General features: G+C 31.6%; 4 protein-coding genes and 1 long non-coding RNA gene across 6 annotated transcripts; 3 read left to right on the plus strand and 2 right to left on the minus strand.

Moving 5' to 3' along the window:
* The first annotated feature begins 1,668 nt into the window (after positions 1 to 1,668).
* On the plus strand, positions 1,669 to 2,859 carry LOC120631576 (methylenetetrahydrofolate reductase). Its single transcript, XM_039901214.1, has 2 exons — positions 1,669 to 2,089; positions 2,176 to 2,859. Exons 1-2 carry the CDS (start codon positions 1,771 to 1,773, stop codon positions 2,661 to 2,663), a joined length of 807 nt encoding a protein of 268 aa, XP_039757148.1. The 5' UTR covers positions 1,669 to 1,770; the 3' UTR covers positions 2,664 to 2,859.
* Positions 2,860 to 3,453: 594 nt separating this feature from the next.
* Positions 3,454 to 4,113, plus strand: LOC120631543 (cytochrome c oxidase assembly factor 6 homolog). The gene is made up of 2 exons (XM_039901172.1): positions 3,454 to 3,593; positions 3,774 to 4,113. Exon 2 carries the CDS (start codon positions 3,788 to 3,790, stop codon positions 4,031 to 4,033), a length of 246 nt encoding a protein of 81 aa, XP_039757106.1. The 5' UTR covers positions 3,454 to 3,593; positions 3,774 to 3,787; the 3' UTR covers positions 4,034 to 4,113.
* A 6,966-nt stretch (positions 4,114 to 11,079) lies between these two features.
* LOC120631399 (N-alpha-acetyltransferase 38, NatC auxiliary subunit) lies at positions 11,080 to 15,164 on the minus strand. 2 transcript variants are annotated; one of them, XM_039900957.1, is made up of 4 exons: positions 12,806 to 14,994; positions 12,427 to 12,559; positions 11,875 to 12,001; positions 11,080 to 11,199 (listed from the first exon to the last, which is right to left on the minus strand). In XM_039900957.1, the coding sequence occupies exons 1-4, from the start codon at positions 13,319 to 13,321 to the stop codon at positions 11,172 to 11,174; spliced, it is 804 nt and encodes a 267-aa protein (XP_039756891.1). In that variant the 5' UTR covers positions 13,322 to 14,994; the 3' UTR covers positions 11,080 to 11,171. The 2 variants fall into 2 exon arrangements, with proteins under 2 accessions (XP_039756891.1, XP_039756893.1); XM_039900959.1 differs by lacking the exons at positions 11,080 to 11,199; positions 12,806 to 14,994 and adding an exon at positions 15,001 to 15,164 and having other exon boundaries at positions 11,631 to 12,001.
* Positions 15,165 to 15,300: 136 nt separating this feature from the next.
* On the plus strand, positions 15,301 to 17,991 carry LOC120631398 (nucleic acid dioxygenase ALKBH1). Its single transcript, XM_039900956.1, has 3 exons — positions 15,301 to 16,171; positions 16,942 to 17,135; positions 17,600 to 17,991. Exons 1-3 carry the CDS (start codon positions 15,701 to 15,703, stop codon positions 17,976 to 17,978), a joined length of 1,044 nt encoding a protein of 347 aa, XP_039756890.1. The 5' UTR covers positions 15,301 to 15,700; the 3' UTR covers positions 17,979 to 17,991.
* LOC120631400 lies at positions 17,943 to 18,753 on the minus strand. Its single transcript, XR_005659058.1, has 2 exons — positions 18,691 to 18,753; positions 17,943 to 18,077 (listed from the first exon to the last, which is right to left on the minus strand). It is a non-coding gene; the product is annotated as an uncharacterized LOC120631400 (long non-coding RNA).
* Between the last annotated feature and the right edge of the window lie 213 nt (positions 18,754 to 18,966).

Genomic DNA, 18,966 nt, shown 5'->3' on the forward strand with positions numbered 1-18,966 from the left:
TCCGCTTCTAAAACATCTAAGTACAGTAACAACAAGTATTTAATGAAAGTAATCTTACATTTTACATTACTTGTAACTAAACAATAGATCACGGAGCTGAGTGTGTTTATATTTAGTTCAGTAAATTATTATGCCACAACGTATTCAAGAGAATTAAAAGTATGATTTGTATAAGTGGGTTTGGTGCAGACGGCAGACCTTTTTGAATTTAGTACCTACTTTTTTTAAACTGTAAAACGACAACCAGAAATCTAAAGTAAGCTATGTAACTATTTAAAATGTGCGTTTCATTTACAACAATTTAATATTTCTCTAAAATAAATATACCTACATATATATAAATGCACCAAAACCTACTTTTTAATTAGATACCGCTATAAGTGCCGTTTAGGTTGTGATACTGCCATGAACGACTAAAAATGTTTGTAACAATTTAACTATAGAAATTTCAATAATACAATACTTCACTAATGTTGTCTTTTATTTTATTAACTCTACCTATCTATAGTATTTTTTATAGTTCAACAGTTTATTAATTGAATGCTCAATAGACCGAAAATTATTTACGGAACAACCCAAAAATACCTGTTAGCCGTCACGGGACGCCTGGCAGATGTGAAACATCGAAATTGTTTTCTGTAAGTTATTGTAGATATAGCATAATGAAAAGATAAAGCATTACAAATTAGTTCAACAAATAAAAAAAAATACAACCAAATGGATAACCACTCCTTTTTGTTAATCGGTTAATCGGTTAAATAACAAGTCGGTTAATAATGACTGTTTTATTACAAAAATAATATTCATTTTTATTGTTTCATACGAAATAAAAAAATTCAATCATATAGCGTAGCGATGCGTCGCCACGGCTTGTGTCGCCATGCCAAAAATCAGGTTTACCCTCCGCCTATAGATGTTTCACATCAAAAACTACTGGTTACGGCCCCAACTGTAATAGGTAGGTAGTAGGTACATATCATAGCGTACGTACCTACTTACCGTTTGGATTGTAGGTTGCCTGCCTGTCAAAGAATTAAGAACAAACGGAAACCTTCAGCCATTATTGCATGCAGTACATTGTGTCCAAAACAGTGAAAACGCCCCGCGCACGTCTCACTTCACACCCGTGGAATGATGCTAGCTCACGAACTTTTTCCTATTTTCCTATTTCATGGTAAACGTTTTGAGCATTAGCACGTAAACTAATAACTGTCAACTGCTAAATTGAATGAAGTGAATAACCGGCTGTTGCGCCGCCTGAGAAACAATACTAAAGTAAAATATTTACACTCTTGGCACTTGCTGTAAGTTAAAGAAAGAAAAAAGTAAAGATTGCCTGTAAGAGATTGCAGCAATAAGGCCGCCTTTGCATGTCTACATTATACCTTTGTTGTGAACTTGTTTCATTGTTGTGAACTGTATATTCCTTACTGTTTCCTTTCCTGTGTGTTATACGTGCATTAAAGTGTTTTTTCTTCCTTTTGCTAAAATGGAGTGGTTTGTGACGCTTCAATATTAGTCGTGTACATAGTTTCTGTACGTTCTTAATTCTGTGCTGTGTGTCAGTCAGGACAAAGCCTTTTATAGATAAAGAAGATAATTAGTTATGTTTAGTTTAGTACAATATTACATTCTTATCGCCTGTAATACAAACAGTTGGCTCGCCGATCCGTTCAAATGTCAATATCAAACAGTTTTGAAACTTATAAACAATTATAAGTAGTTAATAAGAGTTTTCCTAAAAACGAATATTAAAGTGATTGATTTAAAATGGCGGGTAGAATCACTGAAATAATTAAGAATAAAGGCAGCTTCTCGTATTCGTTCGAAGTAACGCCAGTTATAAAAGAAAACGAATTGGAAAAGTTGGATTTGGAACCACTATTCTTTTCCGTAACATGGCACGCACAAGATCACAAGTGTAAAGATTTTGAAATTGCACCTTTGAAATTAGCAAAATATTTAAGAGAAAAAAACAAAAATGTTTTATTGCATATTTCTTGCTGTAACATGAAAAAAGACTATTTAGATTATTTGCTAGTCCTGCTTAAAGATATAGGAGTTTATAATCTTTTCATAATTTTAGGAGGTAAGTGTTGCGATCAGTTCGTACAAGATATTTATTTTCTTCGAAATACTGTGACGATTTTGTTGAAAGTCGAATGTTTTTTTTAGAAAATTTTGATTCCCGTCATTCAGAGTTCAGACGCAGCCAAGATATGATCACTTACATAAGACAAGAAACAGGAAACTTTTTTTGCATCGGTGTTGCTGGTTTCCCTGACCGCGAAGGAAGTATTTTGCAACTAAAAGAAAAAATTAACTGTGGAGTTGACTTTATATTGACTCAGGCATTCTTTGATTGTAATGTATTAAAACGTTTTTCTATTCATTGTGATGAAGCTGGTATACATGTGCCTATAATTCCAGGTATATTTCCATTTGAAACGGACAAAGAATTAGAAGATTTTGTAAAATTGTGCAAAGTTCATATGACAGGAAATATAACACAGAAATTGGCCCGTCAATCTGGAATCGAAGTAGTCACAAAATTAATAAACGAAATCATTCAGCAACAAAAAATTAATCACATACATTTCTTTACTTTGAATAAAATTGAAAGAACTACAAATTTGATACGAAACATATTATCTACTAAATAAATAGGCCTAAATACCTTGTATTTTTTGTATTCGTTACACTAGAATAGTGACACGCATCCAAATGACCTGTAGTAACGGCAGCTTAGCATTAAATAAACAGAAAAGAAGCACAATTTTTTCAGGTAGTTACCTACTATATTCCCTTTATATATTTCCTTTCCTTCATCGGTTATCTTGAATTTTATAGAGGCCATTTCAAAACAAGTATAACTATAAAAACTGCAAATCACTAATTCGTTATACAAAATGTATGTCAATGACCAATGTAATAACAAAGTACGTAGATACCTGTTTTATTAGGTATTTGGGATACGGAAATAATACAAAAACACAAATATTTAAATGTATCAGACATTTAGCTGTTGTCCGCAACTTTATTTAAAATACCCATAGGTTTTTTTTATTGATTAACATCAAATTAAAATCAACATAACTCTATAAATCAATTAACGACAACTAAAAAAAACTCACCTCGTCTTAAACCACATGAGGGTTTATGTGACGAGAAGGATTTAATTTATTTATTTCTTATTAAGCATAATAGGAAGATACATTCTCACACACAAACATTATCATACATTATCTAGAATTTATTTGTGCAGTTTAAAAAGGATTTTTTTGGGCGATGTAACATGTATCTTCCTCTGCTTGATCCATTATTTACGGGACATCCTGATTCCTGTCTATAAAATAATCAAATATTGGGCTAAGCACAATGAGGATACAAAATCGAAAGAGAATAAATTATACACAGAAAAAACATAACACAAGATTATTTGTCTGCAACAGTTCCTTTTTTGACAATGACAGTTAATCGTTGTTCGTCCTTCAGAAAAACTTCTTAGAGGTTATAATTTGTTCGTATTCAAAAAGATATAAATTAGAATAATTGAATCAAAGTTTTGTTCAGGATTAGATTTTTGATTAAAAGTAAGTGCAGATTTATTATTTCAATTATTAAAAAATATAGGTAACACGACGTACGAGTGTTTTGGGTTCTATGCTATTCACTTAATTGTTTCAATTTCCCTGATTAAATTAACAGTAATTATTATATACAATTAAAAAAATACATACTTCACATTACATATTTCGTACTTTCCGTTTTAGGTACATAGCTAAAGATGTCTTTTCCTGATAAACAACAACGAAAGATTTGTTGGGATTCTAGAGACCGTTACTGGGAATGTTTAGACGATACAACAAAAGACAATTCTTTAAAGCCTAAATTATGCGCTGAGCTTAGGAGAATATTCGAAAAGTCATGCCCACCTAAATGGGTAACACATTTCGATAGGAAGCGAGACTATGATTTATTTAAACAAAAAATGCAAAAAGAGGGTTTTGAACCCATAAAAGACAGTGATTAATTACTCTTAAATAATTTATTTAAATGTGATTGTAAATATAGTTTATTTAATTTAGTGAAGTAAATCGTTTTTGGTTTAAATTGGCTTTTATTTATAAATATATAAAAAATACCTTTGATTATGTGGAATGTTGGTATACAAGGCAATTTTTACTGTCCCAGGAGGGATGGATCAGAAGATATTGAGCATCAAACAAGTAGACCTAACTTCTTATTACAAAGACAGATAAGCAAATAAAGTTTTTAATTAAGCAGTATCTGGATGATTGTGCATTGCTGAGCATCTTTAAAAGTGATGATGTAACAGTTCAGCTATCATCAAAATATGAAATGGGTCCATATTAATATATTTATATATATATATATATATATTTTAATTGTTATAATAGCTTAAGCCTACTTAGGCATTGGAGCAATATGGTGATCACCAAGATATGAGCCCTGTGCTAACATAGGCTGATGATGACAATGATGATATATTTTTATTAAAATAAGTGGCAGTAGGCTGGTTTGATGGATAGATGCATATTGGAGTTGCAGACTTCTCAAATGAAGAGTGTACAGTGGCTAGTTTGAGCCACAGCTTCTAGGAAATGGCTTGTCATCAACTTAGGTGCAAAAGTTGGAAACAGGAAAGTTGGTGTGGCGCATAAGAGGCTTATGTCCAAGAGTGGATGCATAATTGATGTTGATGGTGATCATGATGATTTATATAAAAATGAAGTATCTCAGGGATGTTAGATATCTAATTAAACTTGAAAAGATAACATTACATAATTTAATAAAATAGAGCTGCTCGTCCTGTTTTACACAATTGCATAACTAAATTGGCTAGCCTTGAAATAGTACTTTTTATTTCACCATGTATGGAACATGGTTGGAAAGGGTAGCACTACATAGAGAATAAACACCTTATCTTTAAATGAGTTTTATAATATGATCCCTTTAAAAAAGAGAGAGAGTTCATAATTTATAGACAAGACATTAACAATATTAAAAAAAATAATACTGCTATATGTAATGGTACTAAGCTCCCAGTATACCAGGGGGCTACAAATGCAGACTTGCACCCTAATGATTTAACATAACTGATAGCACATACACAAGTATGTGAAATCCGTTATTTTAAATCATTGTGTTGTAATTCTTGCATCAATTATAATATCTGATTGTAAAAAGTTGTAAGTTTACATTTAATGCAAAAGACTCTGTAGCATTTTACATTTATTTCTTCAATTATGATTATTTACAGCCATCAGTAAAAATGGAGCTATTGGAAAATTTAATTTTAAAACTCAATGTGCATACTAAAGAGATAAGATCACAAGACTTACAGGTAAACCAATCCAAATTAACATTTCTCTGAATCAAAATATCTTAATTTTTTATATATTATTTATTGATGTGAGGCGTGTAATGGCCATGGTTATTATTTAAAAAAAAAAATACTGCTATATGTAATGGTACTAAGCTCCCAGTATACCAGGGGGCTACAAATGCAGACTTGCACCCTAATGATTTAACATAACTGATAGCACATACACAAGTATGTGAAATCCGTTATTTTAAATCATTGTGTTGTAATTCTTGCATCAATTATAATATCTGATTGTAAAAAGTTGTAAGTTTACATTTAATGCAAAAGACTCTGTAGCATTTTACATTTATTTCTTCAATTATGATTATTTACAGCCATCAGTAAAAATGGAGCTATTGGAAAATTTAATTTTAAAACTCAATGTGCATACTAAAGAGATAAGATCACAAGACTTACAGGTAAACCAATCCAAATTAACATTTCTCTGAATCAAAATATCTTAATTTTTTATATATTATTTATTGATGTGAGGCGTGTAATGGCCATGGTTATTATTTTTGTCAACTAATCAATTACAAAATATTTTGTAGTAGTGTCCAGACCCAAGTTGATACCTTGGGTCTATAGACCTATCTAAAGGGATAAAATTTTTATCACATTAAATATTTGAATATTTTGTTGTATCCTAAGAGGTGATGAAGATATTAAAACCTAAAGTTTTATAATTTCTATAGCTGATTAATGTTACCTTTGATCTTAAAGTCTTTTGGTACACCCTTAAACCTTCAGATTTCGCTGTCCAAAATATATATTGCAAAAAGTATGTAGAAATGAACATAGTGGATCTACAAAGACTAGAAGCACAGACTAGAAGTTTTAAAAACCATGTACCTGAAGAATCTTAAAATATTGTAATTAGCAAAATTGTTAAGCCAATTAACAAGTGTTGTATTCTCAAATTCCAGGAAGTAATGCTGATTGTAAAGAAAACAGACAATATGACACAGCAATTTTATGACAGCTATACTGATATATTAGCAAAACTATGGTGTCACCTGACCACTGAACTACCAGAATTTGATGATCAATTGCTTTGTTGTACTTGTTTTTATTCAGTACTGAGTAATTCTGAAATGGAAAATTTTTATTTGAACCAAGCTTTACAAATAATAAATCATGAAAAATTGAAAGAAGTAAAATTTGGTGAAAAAAAAAATACTTCTGTAGCAGTGTCATTATGCTATGGCTTGTTTCAGTCTTCATATCTTATGCAACAAAAAGATAAGCCGCATGAAGAATTAGTAGATCTTTTAAATGCAACCTTTGAGCTAATGATGCAAATGGCATATGAATATTCTCAGCACACATTCATAGTTTTTAAAATTATGACATCATTTAAAAAAGTTATCGAAACACCATACCAACAAATTGTATTCAACAGAGAAAGGAAAATAAAACTGCTGAATTTAATTAATCACAACTGGGAAAATCCTATTACAGGAGTGCGAAATTTAAATAGAATCATTTTTAAAATGTTGTTACATGAACTTGATAATGATATGCATGAACAAGTACTCCATGAAATTAATGGTTTTTATTGGAACAAGGCAAAATTTCTTATGCTAACTGAGATTATTGAACACAATAACAGTAATGTTGAAGGATTCGTTTTGAAAAACCAATGGATTCTTGGTTTAATAGAGAGTTTGAATAATCCTGGACTGGTTTCAGCTGGGGCTGATATGTATTATGCAATTTTGAAAAAACTAATTTCAGAAAATAACTGGAAAAATTTATTTCTAACTCATATTATTAAAATATTAATTGGAACATCATTTAAAGCAATTGAAAACTTTAGTAATTATTGGTGCTTGACAACATTTAAAAAATTTCCAAATTTAGCACAAGTTATTATTACTGAGCTTAAGAATGTTGTAGAGACTGAGCAAAAACTTTTTAGCTTTATGACTGTTTTGAAACAGGCTAATAGGCTTGGATTGGTTGAAAAGAAATGGTCAGAATTGCAGTATACTAGTGAAGAAACTATGGTGCTTAGCAGTCTCGAACACTGTAATGCATCTATAAGGATGCTAGCATTCGAAATTATTTGTGTATCTAATAAAAAAGATTTGCCATCAGACATTGAATTTAAAAAAGTTTTGGATTTCTTACAAAATAATGTTAACACAGACTGCACTGTATTAAGAATAAGTACACTGAACAACTTGGCAAATTTCTTTATGAATTTACACACTTCATATATCAATTATCATAAAAACCGGGAAGACCTTTACGATTTACGTCACTTTTGTAAAAAATTGCAATTGTTTATTATTGATTCATTAAATCTTGATGGAAATTACCAACGAAAATTAACGACTGTGAAAATGGCTTATTTAACTTTGCTACATTTTAACAAGGTTCCAAGAAAAAAGCAAAAACAAACTAGAGGCATAAGCAAATCTTTAATTGGTTATTTGAAAGAAAATGGGTATTGGGTATTAAATTCAAGAGATTTTATAATGAAACTTATAAGTTTATTGAAAGATCCTGCCACTGATATACATGATTGTATTCTCCAAATATTATTAGATTTTTATTTACCAGATATAAGTGACACAATGACGATGAATTATTTAATAGAAGAAAGTTTCAAATGCATTAAAAGTAAATTTTTCTTTGAAATTAGCTGTGGATTAAATATATTTAAACTTATTATTAACATAATAATAAGGAAGGAGAGAGTTGCAGCAAATTTTAAAAACATTGAAGATATTTTCAATTTTACTTATAATGAAATAATTGCAGAAACAAATGCCAAAATAAATGTTGTGGAATCTATTGCAAGAGGAAAACAATTGCATTCATTTTTGAGTCTTATATATATTATTTTTGATCTTATTATTAAGAACTCTTATAAAATGGAACTACCAGTTGAAACCATGGATTCATTACTTAATATTTTAAAAGATATTTCTAATAATTTTGCTTGGGAAGAAGACACAAATACTAGCTCAGACTTTTCTAAAATGAATGATATGGTGCTATCTCTCATTGACAGTTCTAGCTTTGAAGAAAACACAAGAGATGAAACCAAAATTTCAGGTTTATACCAAATTGTTTTAAATTGCCTCTGGCTGAACGTAAAGGTATATATTTTTTCAACTTGTTGCTTTTATTTAATTTTGATTAAGTTATGATGTTACTTATTACGAACGATATAATAAATTTTTAGGCATCTTGTGAACTCGCCGGAATTCTAATTCAATACAACAAACAAAATGTCGAACTTTGTGAAGAAAGTTTAAATATTATTGTAAATGTTCTTGAAACATCGAGACACAAAGGTGCAATAGAGGCAGCTGGGGCTTCACTTGGTAAAACAATTTATATTATCTTTTTTATTTGCACTTTCTTCCTAACTACTAAGCCTAGCCTATAGGCTAGTACGTAGAGCCGCTTAAAACTAAATCATTTGCTTTTACAGTTAAGGTTTCTGATCATTAAGTCAAGTTTATTTTCTATTTATCAGGTCAAGGTATCCGGTACTTAACATCATCAGGAGTTGAATCTAATGTTTCAAAATTGCCCTTGTCATTATTGAAAAGAAAATTAAATGAACTTCTACTTGAAACAACTAAGATGTCATCTGTTACCAGGCGAGGAGCTGGTCTCTCTATAATGATCCACAGAATAGTGAGCAACGACGCCACAAAAGGCAAAGTATGTCTTTTTAAACATTTTTGTGATCATAGCTATATGTTGTTAAGGGCCCATTACATTGTCTACTGGCTTTCTCTAGCTTATCCAACATATTACTCAAGTAAATCAATGAAAATAATGGATAATATGGAACTTTAGTTTAATTTTTCCATTTGTTTTATTTTTATTCATTTCTGTACTATTAGTTATTGAAGAATTTATGAAATAGATGACCCTTTTTTCTGTTATAGTGTCTAAAAAACTAAAGGCCGGTTATTGCTATATAAGTCTGAATGAGTTGTTCTTTTACAGCCCTTGTTCCATTATTTTATGAAAATTATACTAAATACTTGCAACAGTTTACAAGGCACTTGCGATCAGGAAGATAATGCGGAGAAAGATTTGCCAAAAGCGATATTTATACATTTCCTGACAAGAATTGTTATTGACAGCAGTCTAGCATCAGACATGATGTACTACTCTGCAGAATTAGCTGAACTCGCATTCGGAAATCTTACAAATCCACACTGGCAAATAAGGTAACTAATCTACTTTAGTTTTATTTATTATAACTCGCTATAATAATTATTTTCTAGACGGCAAATATTTTCATATAAGCGGTGACAGCGTAGTGGTAAGACCTTCGGCCTCTCATTCGTGGACACCGAGTTCGATCCCCGGCACCTTACCTCTAACTTTTCGGATTTATGTTAGTTTCTTAGTTTAAAGCAATTAAAACACTACTAACTTTAACAATGAAGGAAAACATCGTGAGGAAACCTGCATGCCAGAGAGTTCTCCATGACGTTCTTAAAAGCGTATCAAGTTGACCAGTTCTGGGAGTAGACCCGTGACCTGTATTGGCCGTTAATGGGTGTGTAATACTGACGCGAAATACTGATGTGTGTAACTAAACTGCCGTAGAGCTAGTCTAGGAGAAGCTTCATGCAAAAATTTGTAGCCTGACGTTACGTATTTAGAATAAAATCGATGTTTCCAGCTTTTATCTGAGAACCTGCTAGCAAGATGAAGTACTATGTTAATATAATATCTGTATTCCAGAAATGCAGCACTGCAGTTATATGGAGCTCTGATTCCAAAACTAATTGGCCAAAAAAAGCCTACAGGATCAAATGATGAAATAATATCGTCAATAGCTTGTGATGAGTTCAGAACGCATTCCATAAAATTGTGGGATTCTATGATCAAGCAAATAAAAAATGATAATTATCAAGATATAATACAAGCACACTCCAATTTAGTACCAATATTGAACACAATGGCCAATATTGCACGGCGGTACAATTTTTCATATGATTTAGATAATCAAAGAGATTCAGATCTAAATTTACTACCCAACATTTTTGCCTTATTGGGTAGTCCAATTTTTACTGTTAGAAGACTGACATCAAAGTTAATTTTAAATATTTACTCATTTGACGTACTAATGAACACTATTAAAAAAGTGGTGATCCCTTCAGAGAATCATCTCCATGGAACACTCATGGTAATTGAAAATTGTTATAAAGTTCATACACATGTGGAATTATATAAAAGACAACTTGATAGTATTAGAAATGAATTCTGTAAAATTGTTACCAAAAGGAATTCTTATTTATGTCAATGGAGTTTAGAAAAGTTATATACTGAAGAAATTCCAGAAGTAACCATTGATATAATCAAAAATATTTTAATCCAAGGCAAAACCAAACAATATGAACCCGGCTCTTTTTTATGGATAAATCAAATACTTCAAAGATATTTAAATAACATGCCATGGAGCATACTGCCAGAGGTCATTTCATTACTACTAAGTACTTATGATTTTGAAATATATTTTGAAACTATTGTCCAACGGATCAATAATTGTAAAATGGTAACCGAAAAGGTTTTAATAGAAGTGAGTAAAATTTTGATATCTTTCAATTCAAAGACAAAAAGCTCTGTGTTATGGAAAACACTTTATTACATATCTCATAGAATACATTTCAACATGCAAATAGCTTGTTACTTACAAGAACATTTGAACTGTGATGTTTCTTATAGCACAAGATATATTATTCCATATGCTGCAAAGCTCTTTGCAGTACAGGCAGACTATGTAAATTTATTAGTACTCTCAAACAAAATATTTTTGTTGTGTGATCCTGAAAGTAATGATATCAATATGAGATATATAGCAGCAACAGCTAACAATGAACTTGCTTTTGCATTTACAAATTGTACTGATGACATTAAAATCAATGCAATCAAATCTGCTGTTATACTCCTGCAAGATGAAGACGAAGATATTAGAGAGTCATGTGTAACTTTTTACAAAATACTATCACATCAAAATGTAGCCAAGCACCCATTTATTTGTATAAATGAAATATTGAAAAAAGATTTTTTGAGTGCACAACTTAATAATCCTGTATCAAGTATTCAAATTATTTGTAAGGATTTGTTACTTTTTATTGATTCCTTTGTTAAAAGTGCATGTGATGATTTGAATCCATTTGCTAGTGATTCAAAAAATATTTATTTGGAAGTTAACATGCTAAGACAATTATTGATGAACTTGAATAAAACAGTTGTATAAATTTTTTGTTGAAATCTCTATTTTTCCTGACAAAATGTATATTTACAGAGGTACATAAATGATTCAGATTCAAGTCAAGGCCACACAGTAGTCTCCAACCTGCATCCTTATTGTTTTCAAGTTTGCCTTCTATGTGTGACCAATTATAAGAAGCAATTGGTTTGTACAAATGTCTTGTGAGTGGTCATGCAGGACTTATTGTTAGGATTGTCTAAGATTATATCATTCATCATAATAATACTTTGGCGGTGGTGTTGTGTCATCTAATTGTATGGACACTATGTGACGTCCAGGCACCATGACAAGGCCTAAAACTCTTGGCTCCTCGGTTTCACCATCATTACTTTTTAGATACTCTGAGCAGGCACCTGAAAAAGAATAAGATATGTTTCCATTTAGTATTTCGGTGTAGTATATTTTAGTTATGTGAATTGCAGCTTGGTTACAGTATTTTAACTTATAATCACTAACCCCCAAGAACAATGATTTAGTTATTAACTTATCATCTTAATTTCATTGTTTTTAGTGATATTTGATGAAAATCTGAGAGAATATCGAATAACTGAGAGAATAGTCTCTGGAACTTAGCTTTACTTAACATGAATTGATGAGTTTAAGCTGGCTGGATGGTTCTAAACAAGTAGGTAATTCATAGATAGTGATCAAAGTATATTACTACAACTGAAAAAAAATAAAAAAATTAAACTTTAATAGACATTCAAAGATTTTTGAATTAAAAGACTTTATATAATAAGATTGCCAAAAACCTTTTAAAGTAAAAAGTAAAAAATACCTAATATTACATTGGCATCACGATCTGTACACAGAAATATCCCTATGAGAACTCTGCCATCAGTCATTTCTATTCTAAAATTCATATTTAGCCATTTACGCAACTTCGCTTTTCCATCTAGTTCTTCAATTACCTGAAAATTGAAAATACAGTCAAAACCTGAAAATAGAAAAGATAATATGTATGTATATTAATGTAGGAAATTAAACCGCATTTTGTTTACTTCAATACAAACTTATAATATAAAAGAACAATATCATTTTTCCATCATTTTTGTATGCATAAAATCTGTAATTTTAGTTTGTTTGGAACACTTCTGTCGTGCATACACATTTTGTAATTCACGTTGGATTTTAATCAGCGTATCGTCACAATTTACCTGCATGTGTAGCTCTTCATTAAAAAGAACAATCTTTCTTAATACACTAACAGCATTGAGACCGTCAATCAAAGTTGGCGCTGTAAATTGTTCCTCCGAGTCTTCCTGTTCTTTTTCATTTTCCTCTTGAACTTCATGTACAATATCATCCTCCTTAGCTGGTGCACAAATTGCAATAGACTGATCAACATCAACGAACACGTCTGCTTCAGTAGTAGATAAAGCAGGTCGTAAATTTTGGGCAAATTGAGCCAAAGAAATATTGTCGTCTTCATTATCGTCAATCACATCATCTGAGGTTCTTGTTATAAGAGTTGTAAGTTCTTTAAAACCTGCATGCCCAAAGCAGTTAGCTATAGTTTTTTGTGAAACCATTTCCCATGCTTCTGATATCATCAAGATGGCATCAAGAAACGTAAAGTTGTTCTGATTATTACTGTCAATGCTTTGTATTAACTTTAACACTTGCAGTCTTCTATAATGAGATTTTAAACATCTTATTACACCCTGGTCCATAGGTTGCAGTACAGATGTAACATTTGGTCGTAAGAATACGAGTTTAATACACTTCAGATTAGTAACAGCAGGATGAGCAGGAATCAATGAATGAATCAATCAATCAAATCAATGAATCAACTAAAAGAAGAATTTTCTTATTGTTTGCTTTTAATTCAGCATCCCAGTTTCGTAACCATCTTTCAAAAATTTCTGATCTTGTCCATGACTTCACATTGTTTTCATACATTACCGGCAGTGAGCGTTTGTTTTTAAAGCATCTCGGTTTCTTAGATTTCCCAATAACTAAAAGCTTCCTTTTACAGGATCAGTTAGTCTCTTCTTGGACATTTTTCCTCCCGAACAATTTTCTCCTTTGAATTTTAAAATCCTGTCTGGTGTCATATTGAAAAAAAGTCCGGTTTCGTCTGCATTATAAATGTCTTCTGGACTGTAGCCTTCGCATAATGAAGGCCACTTTTGTGTACACCAAAACCACTCACCACTCATTTTCCCGCCGACAATGCCATGTCGAGCCCGGAAACGTTGAATCCAACTAGACGAGCAAACAAAATCTTCCCCAAAACGTTGAGCAAAATCGTTTGCTTTTTGTTGAAGAATTGGTCCATTTATTGGCACATTATTTGTCCTTTGATATTTAAACCACTTTAACAAAGCTTCGTCAATCTTCGTAAGCCGCGTTGTTCTGGCTCCTTTGATTTTCAAAAAATTCTTGTTGTAAAGGATTTGAATTTTCTCCCTTTCTTTCCAAATGGTTGAAATTGTCGAGTGTGATACACCATATTCTTTTGCCAGGTCTTTGTTTGGAATTCCTTTCTCTAGCTTTGAAATAATACGCGATTTTTCTTAGATATTGAATTGTTTTCTTTTTTTGCGACATGTTACAATTTTCACAGTTAACTCAACAATATGTTTTGGGGCGTCTTGTGTAACGATAAGTAACAAACTGACATAACAGATATGACGAAGCGGGCCTCGAGGCTACGGCATGGATGTGCTTTGTTTCTAAGAATTAGTTTACTTTAACGATAATAGCCATTGACCATTATACTGTGCCAGATGTGGATACTGTTACCTATTCAAATTGTTTACAATACAGCTGTACCGGTCGTTCTACAGATATAATTCTCCGAAAACATTAACCAAATGTGGTCGCTTAATGCGGTATGTCGTAGTAAACAATGTCGTAAAAACCAATGTTTTCCGATAAGGTGGTCATATAGGATTCAGCCAGGAACTTTGATTTTGGTCAATTTAACCGGTATGTTGTTCTAAACGATGTCGCCATAAACGGTTTTGATTGTATAATTTAAGTTATTAATTTCGAGCAAACTAGTTTTTTATCTAGTCAATTAAATCAAAGTCAATGAATTTGACATTCCCTTTGTGCCTCGTAGAATAGGTATGTTAAGCTGACTGAACCTGGTCATAATCAATGAAACCTATTCTTTCAATCTATTTAATATTAAGTTCTAATTTCATCGTCTACAGAATAATGCCCCACCTTTAGGGCAAAGGCCTCCTCTACAATAGAAGATAAGTTTTTACCCAAGAAACACTTATCTCGCTGAAACCCGCTTATGAGATATTTTGTAGTAGACGTTGGGGAGAAGCCTCTATTGGATTATTATTTATTAGCGAAAATTTGGATCGTTTAACGACACTAATGGGTAACTTACTTTAATGTCTTCCAATGGTTTTACACTGGATTCACTCATTGTAATTCTTTAAACTCTCTAGTAGCTTCTATAAATTTTAGCATATATCTTTGGCCTGTTGAAATGTGCTTGTATTTTTAAATTTAATATAAATCCTCTGACGAAGATCGCTAATTCAGCCAAATAAATAAAAACTATGTTGACAGATAGTTGACAGCAATGTTTTTTTTTCTGTTGTTGTTTTTTTAATTTTCCCTCTTCAAGACAGGCCAAGATCATTGACCATACAGCCTGTTCTATCGTATAATTAATGTCTGAGTAATATTCATGGCAAAGCCTATTTTATTATTATTATTATTCAGTCTAATTTTCATTTTTTCATCAAGTTTTTCTTTATCCTTTCACCGTACAGCCCTATCTGCATTTTTTACACAGAGAGTGTTTAAAATAAACTTATATCTTCTCCAAAGCGTATTAATTCAATATGTAGTAATGTCCTTTGTTTTCTTACCTCTGACCCAAAGTGGTTAAGGCGTTTCGTAGCGACAAGAGCAATGATACGTCTCAGACAACTAACAAGAAATATCTCTACTCTCTACTCCCTTCATGATTCATCTGTGCACTACTTTGCGCTACTCTGTACTCTTTCCTGCCATCTAATTCTATAGAAATTCTAAATGTAAACAATTCATTAGGTTGTTGTAGAAACTAAAAAATAGAAATGCTAGAAAGTAAAGGGCTAAATTCTCCTCCGATTCAAGATCAAATTTTCATGAGAGTATTTAAATATTATAAATCGAACAAGCCTCAACCTTCTCTTGAACAAGTATTGAATTGTGAATATAACACTGCACTCGAAGTGCCCATGGTCCAAAAACAAATTATTAGCAAAGAAGATTTAAGGGCAAGTACTTTGGGGTTACAAGAGTGTAAAAATTGGAAGATATTTGAATTTGAAAGGCATCCTGGATTAATATTAATAAAAAATCCATTCACAAGCTACGGTCAAAAGTTTTGGATCAGGAAATGTTTGGAAGAATATCCTAAAAAACCTAATAAAACGAATATTGATTTAGAGAGGCATATTGAGTATTGGTGGCAGGAATGTTTTGAAGGTAATGAATGTGATAAGAAGCTGCAGTTAAAGTTGCGTTGGACAACGTTGGGCTATCACCACAATTGGGATACAAAAGTAAAATTTTTATTTGGCAATGTTTTGTAGAATAATGACAGCAACTAATAGAGTAAGAGCCTGTGCAGCCCAGTTATTATTTTTAAAAAGCTGTAAGTTTCTTAGAAATTGCTCCAAATACAGTCATAAATAATGAGGACTGAATTACCATGGCTTTGACACAATGTGTACCAACTCAGATTGATCAAGTTCAATATTATTAAAAATGATGCCATTCATTGCTAGACACTAAACATTGTAGCCTACTTAGACACCCTCAAATTTATTAAATTGTGATTCTATATTATTTTATAGTATATAAGCTGATTCTTAAATATAATAATCACACCCACCTTTATGTATATTGTGTCACAATTGCACTTACACTTAACCCATATGCTGGCAAGAGGTTGAAACTCAAAATTGTCTGGCTGATAAGGAAACACATATTACCCAAGTAGTGTCTGGCAATGAGGTTTTAGTAATGGTCTGAAAAATATCATTTTTTATTTCATGAACTTGGTTTTGTATTTTACACCCCTTTAGAAATGTTTCCATGCCAAAGCTATGATAATCCAAACTTCATGAGTGTCCATTGTTTTTACCTGTATTCACACGAGCGCTGAGAAAATTTAGGCTTGTTGTTTCCATTTTTAAATTCAAATTATGGGTGTGCCACCAAGAACTATATAAAAATGGCAATTGTTAAAAACCAATATTGCTATTTAGTTATAAGTTTTAAATGAATTTAATGTATTTCCAATAGAAATATATATAGATTCTACTTACAGGTTTACGATGAAGAAAATAAAAATTCATTTCCTGAAGAATTATCAGAACTATGTGACATTGTTTCGCAGCAACTTGGGTTTGTAGGTTTCAGAGCCGAAGCTGCCATTGTTAACTACTATCATATGGGCTCAACACTGTCAGCACACACAGACCACTCAGAGTTAAACTTGCAAGCACCACTATTTTCCTTCAGGTGTGTATTTTACTCACGAATATATATGTTTTATGCCAGGATTACAAATTTCGAAACTTTGGGTTGGATTGCCAAGTTGCATTCTATATTAACCTGTTATAAAACTACTCTTATATAAAATATCAAAGTGTTTGTATCCCATTTTCAAAGGGGTTTGAGTACTTCCGTAAATGTAAATAAATTAGTGTACCTACTTTGATCCATACTAATCAACACTAACATCAGTAATGCAAAAGTGTTTTTGTGTCCTTACTTTACATCCTAACTAAGCAACTTCAAATCAACTTGATTTATGGCATAGAATAAGTTGAAAGGACAGAGAGTAAGAACAGTAACAAGAGAGAATACAAACTATTCCCCAGGATTTGTACAGAACCATTATAAACATGTAATGACAAATGTCTTAGGTTATTTATTTAAACTCCTACAGGTCTTGTATAAAACAAACAATTCTGTCATTCCAGCTTTGGCCAATCAGCAATATTCCTAATAGGAGGTCACAACAAGTCCTTAGAACCATCAGCTATTTTGCTCAACAGCGGAGATATAGTGGTTATGTCCAAAGAAGCCAGACTATGCTACCATGCAGTCCCGAAAATACTTCCCGCATCCACACAGCCATGGAATAAACCAGAGGGCTATATCAGTATTAAAAAGAAAGGTGTAAATTATAAATACATAGATCAAGCAAAACTTATATCAGAAATGGGATTAAATAATGATAATCAAGAATGGAGCAAGTTTAATAGTTACGTTGAGGAATCTAGAATAAATATTAATATTAGACAGGTGTTAAAACAAAATCAGAAAAGTTTGCTTGATTGTAATTCCAATAATACATGAAATTTTTTCACAATTCTTGGTTTCATTTTATAGTTATGATTACTTCATTAATTGCAGCAGGGGTTACAAACTCGTGTCGCAATGGCTGATGTGTTATCACTGAAAATTAAAAAAATATAATTACGTAACTTTTTATACTTATTATATACTAAAGTTGCTGTTCTCTGCAACCTTATTTTATAAAACTTTGTTCTCAATTTTCATATAAACTTTCTGTGAATTTTGTATGTGAAGGGAAAAGTAGCAATTAAGGTCGTAAGATCACGGGTGTTGACTGGTGTATATGTATGTATCTAACTAGCCGTCACGACAAATACTATCCATCTATTTATTTATATATATATATATATATATATATATATATATAGGTATTGTCTCAGATGAAGGAGCTACTGTATTTGCGAGCTACTATAGTTGCTCATCTGAGCTATACATAAAACAAACGAACCATCCTCTTTCTATCGTTAGGTTTTTTCGTATGCCAGTTCTAACAAGGATAAATAAGCCTAAAATTCCTTTGCTTTATTATGTTACTATTAAAATTATATCTTACTGACAAAAATACAACGTAGTTCATATGTGGTCCGTGGTAGTCCACGAGTATTCTGAGAGATGGCGCTGGTTTATTGGTTGCTCGAATGATGTAGTGAGAAATTTTCATTTACAGTACCTGATATGGATATATTTTATTCATTAAATGGACTTTACTAACCCTTTTTTTCTGATTTAGAAACGAATTCATGTGAGCTTGTCTGATGATCACACAAGCCCCAAAAGCATTTTACGTAGCCATCAGAATAACATTCATAGTCATCCTTCTGATTAAAGTTTGCTAGACGGCGGACTGTTGGTTTGAAACAATCATCACATTTAAATTGAATTTTTTGAACGTACATTTTTCTTTGTATTATGATCACAGGAATTTGGTTTTAAGTATAATAATTTTAAATTAAAGTCGATTGTCACTTGAAACTAAATGAATTTGTCA

The sequence above is a fragment of the Pararge aegeria genome, chromosome 18, assembly GCF_905163445.1.
Source record: "Pararge aegeria chromosome 18, ilParAegt1.1, whole genome shotgun sequence".
Lineage (NCBI taxonomy): Eukaryota > Metazoa > Arthropoda > Insecta > Lepidoptera > Nymphalidae > Pararge > Pararge aegeria.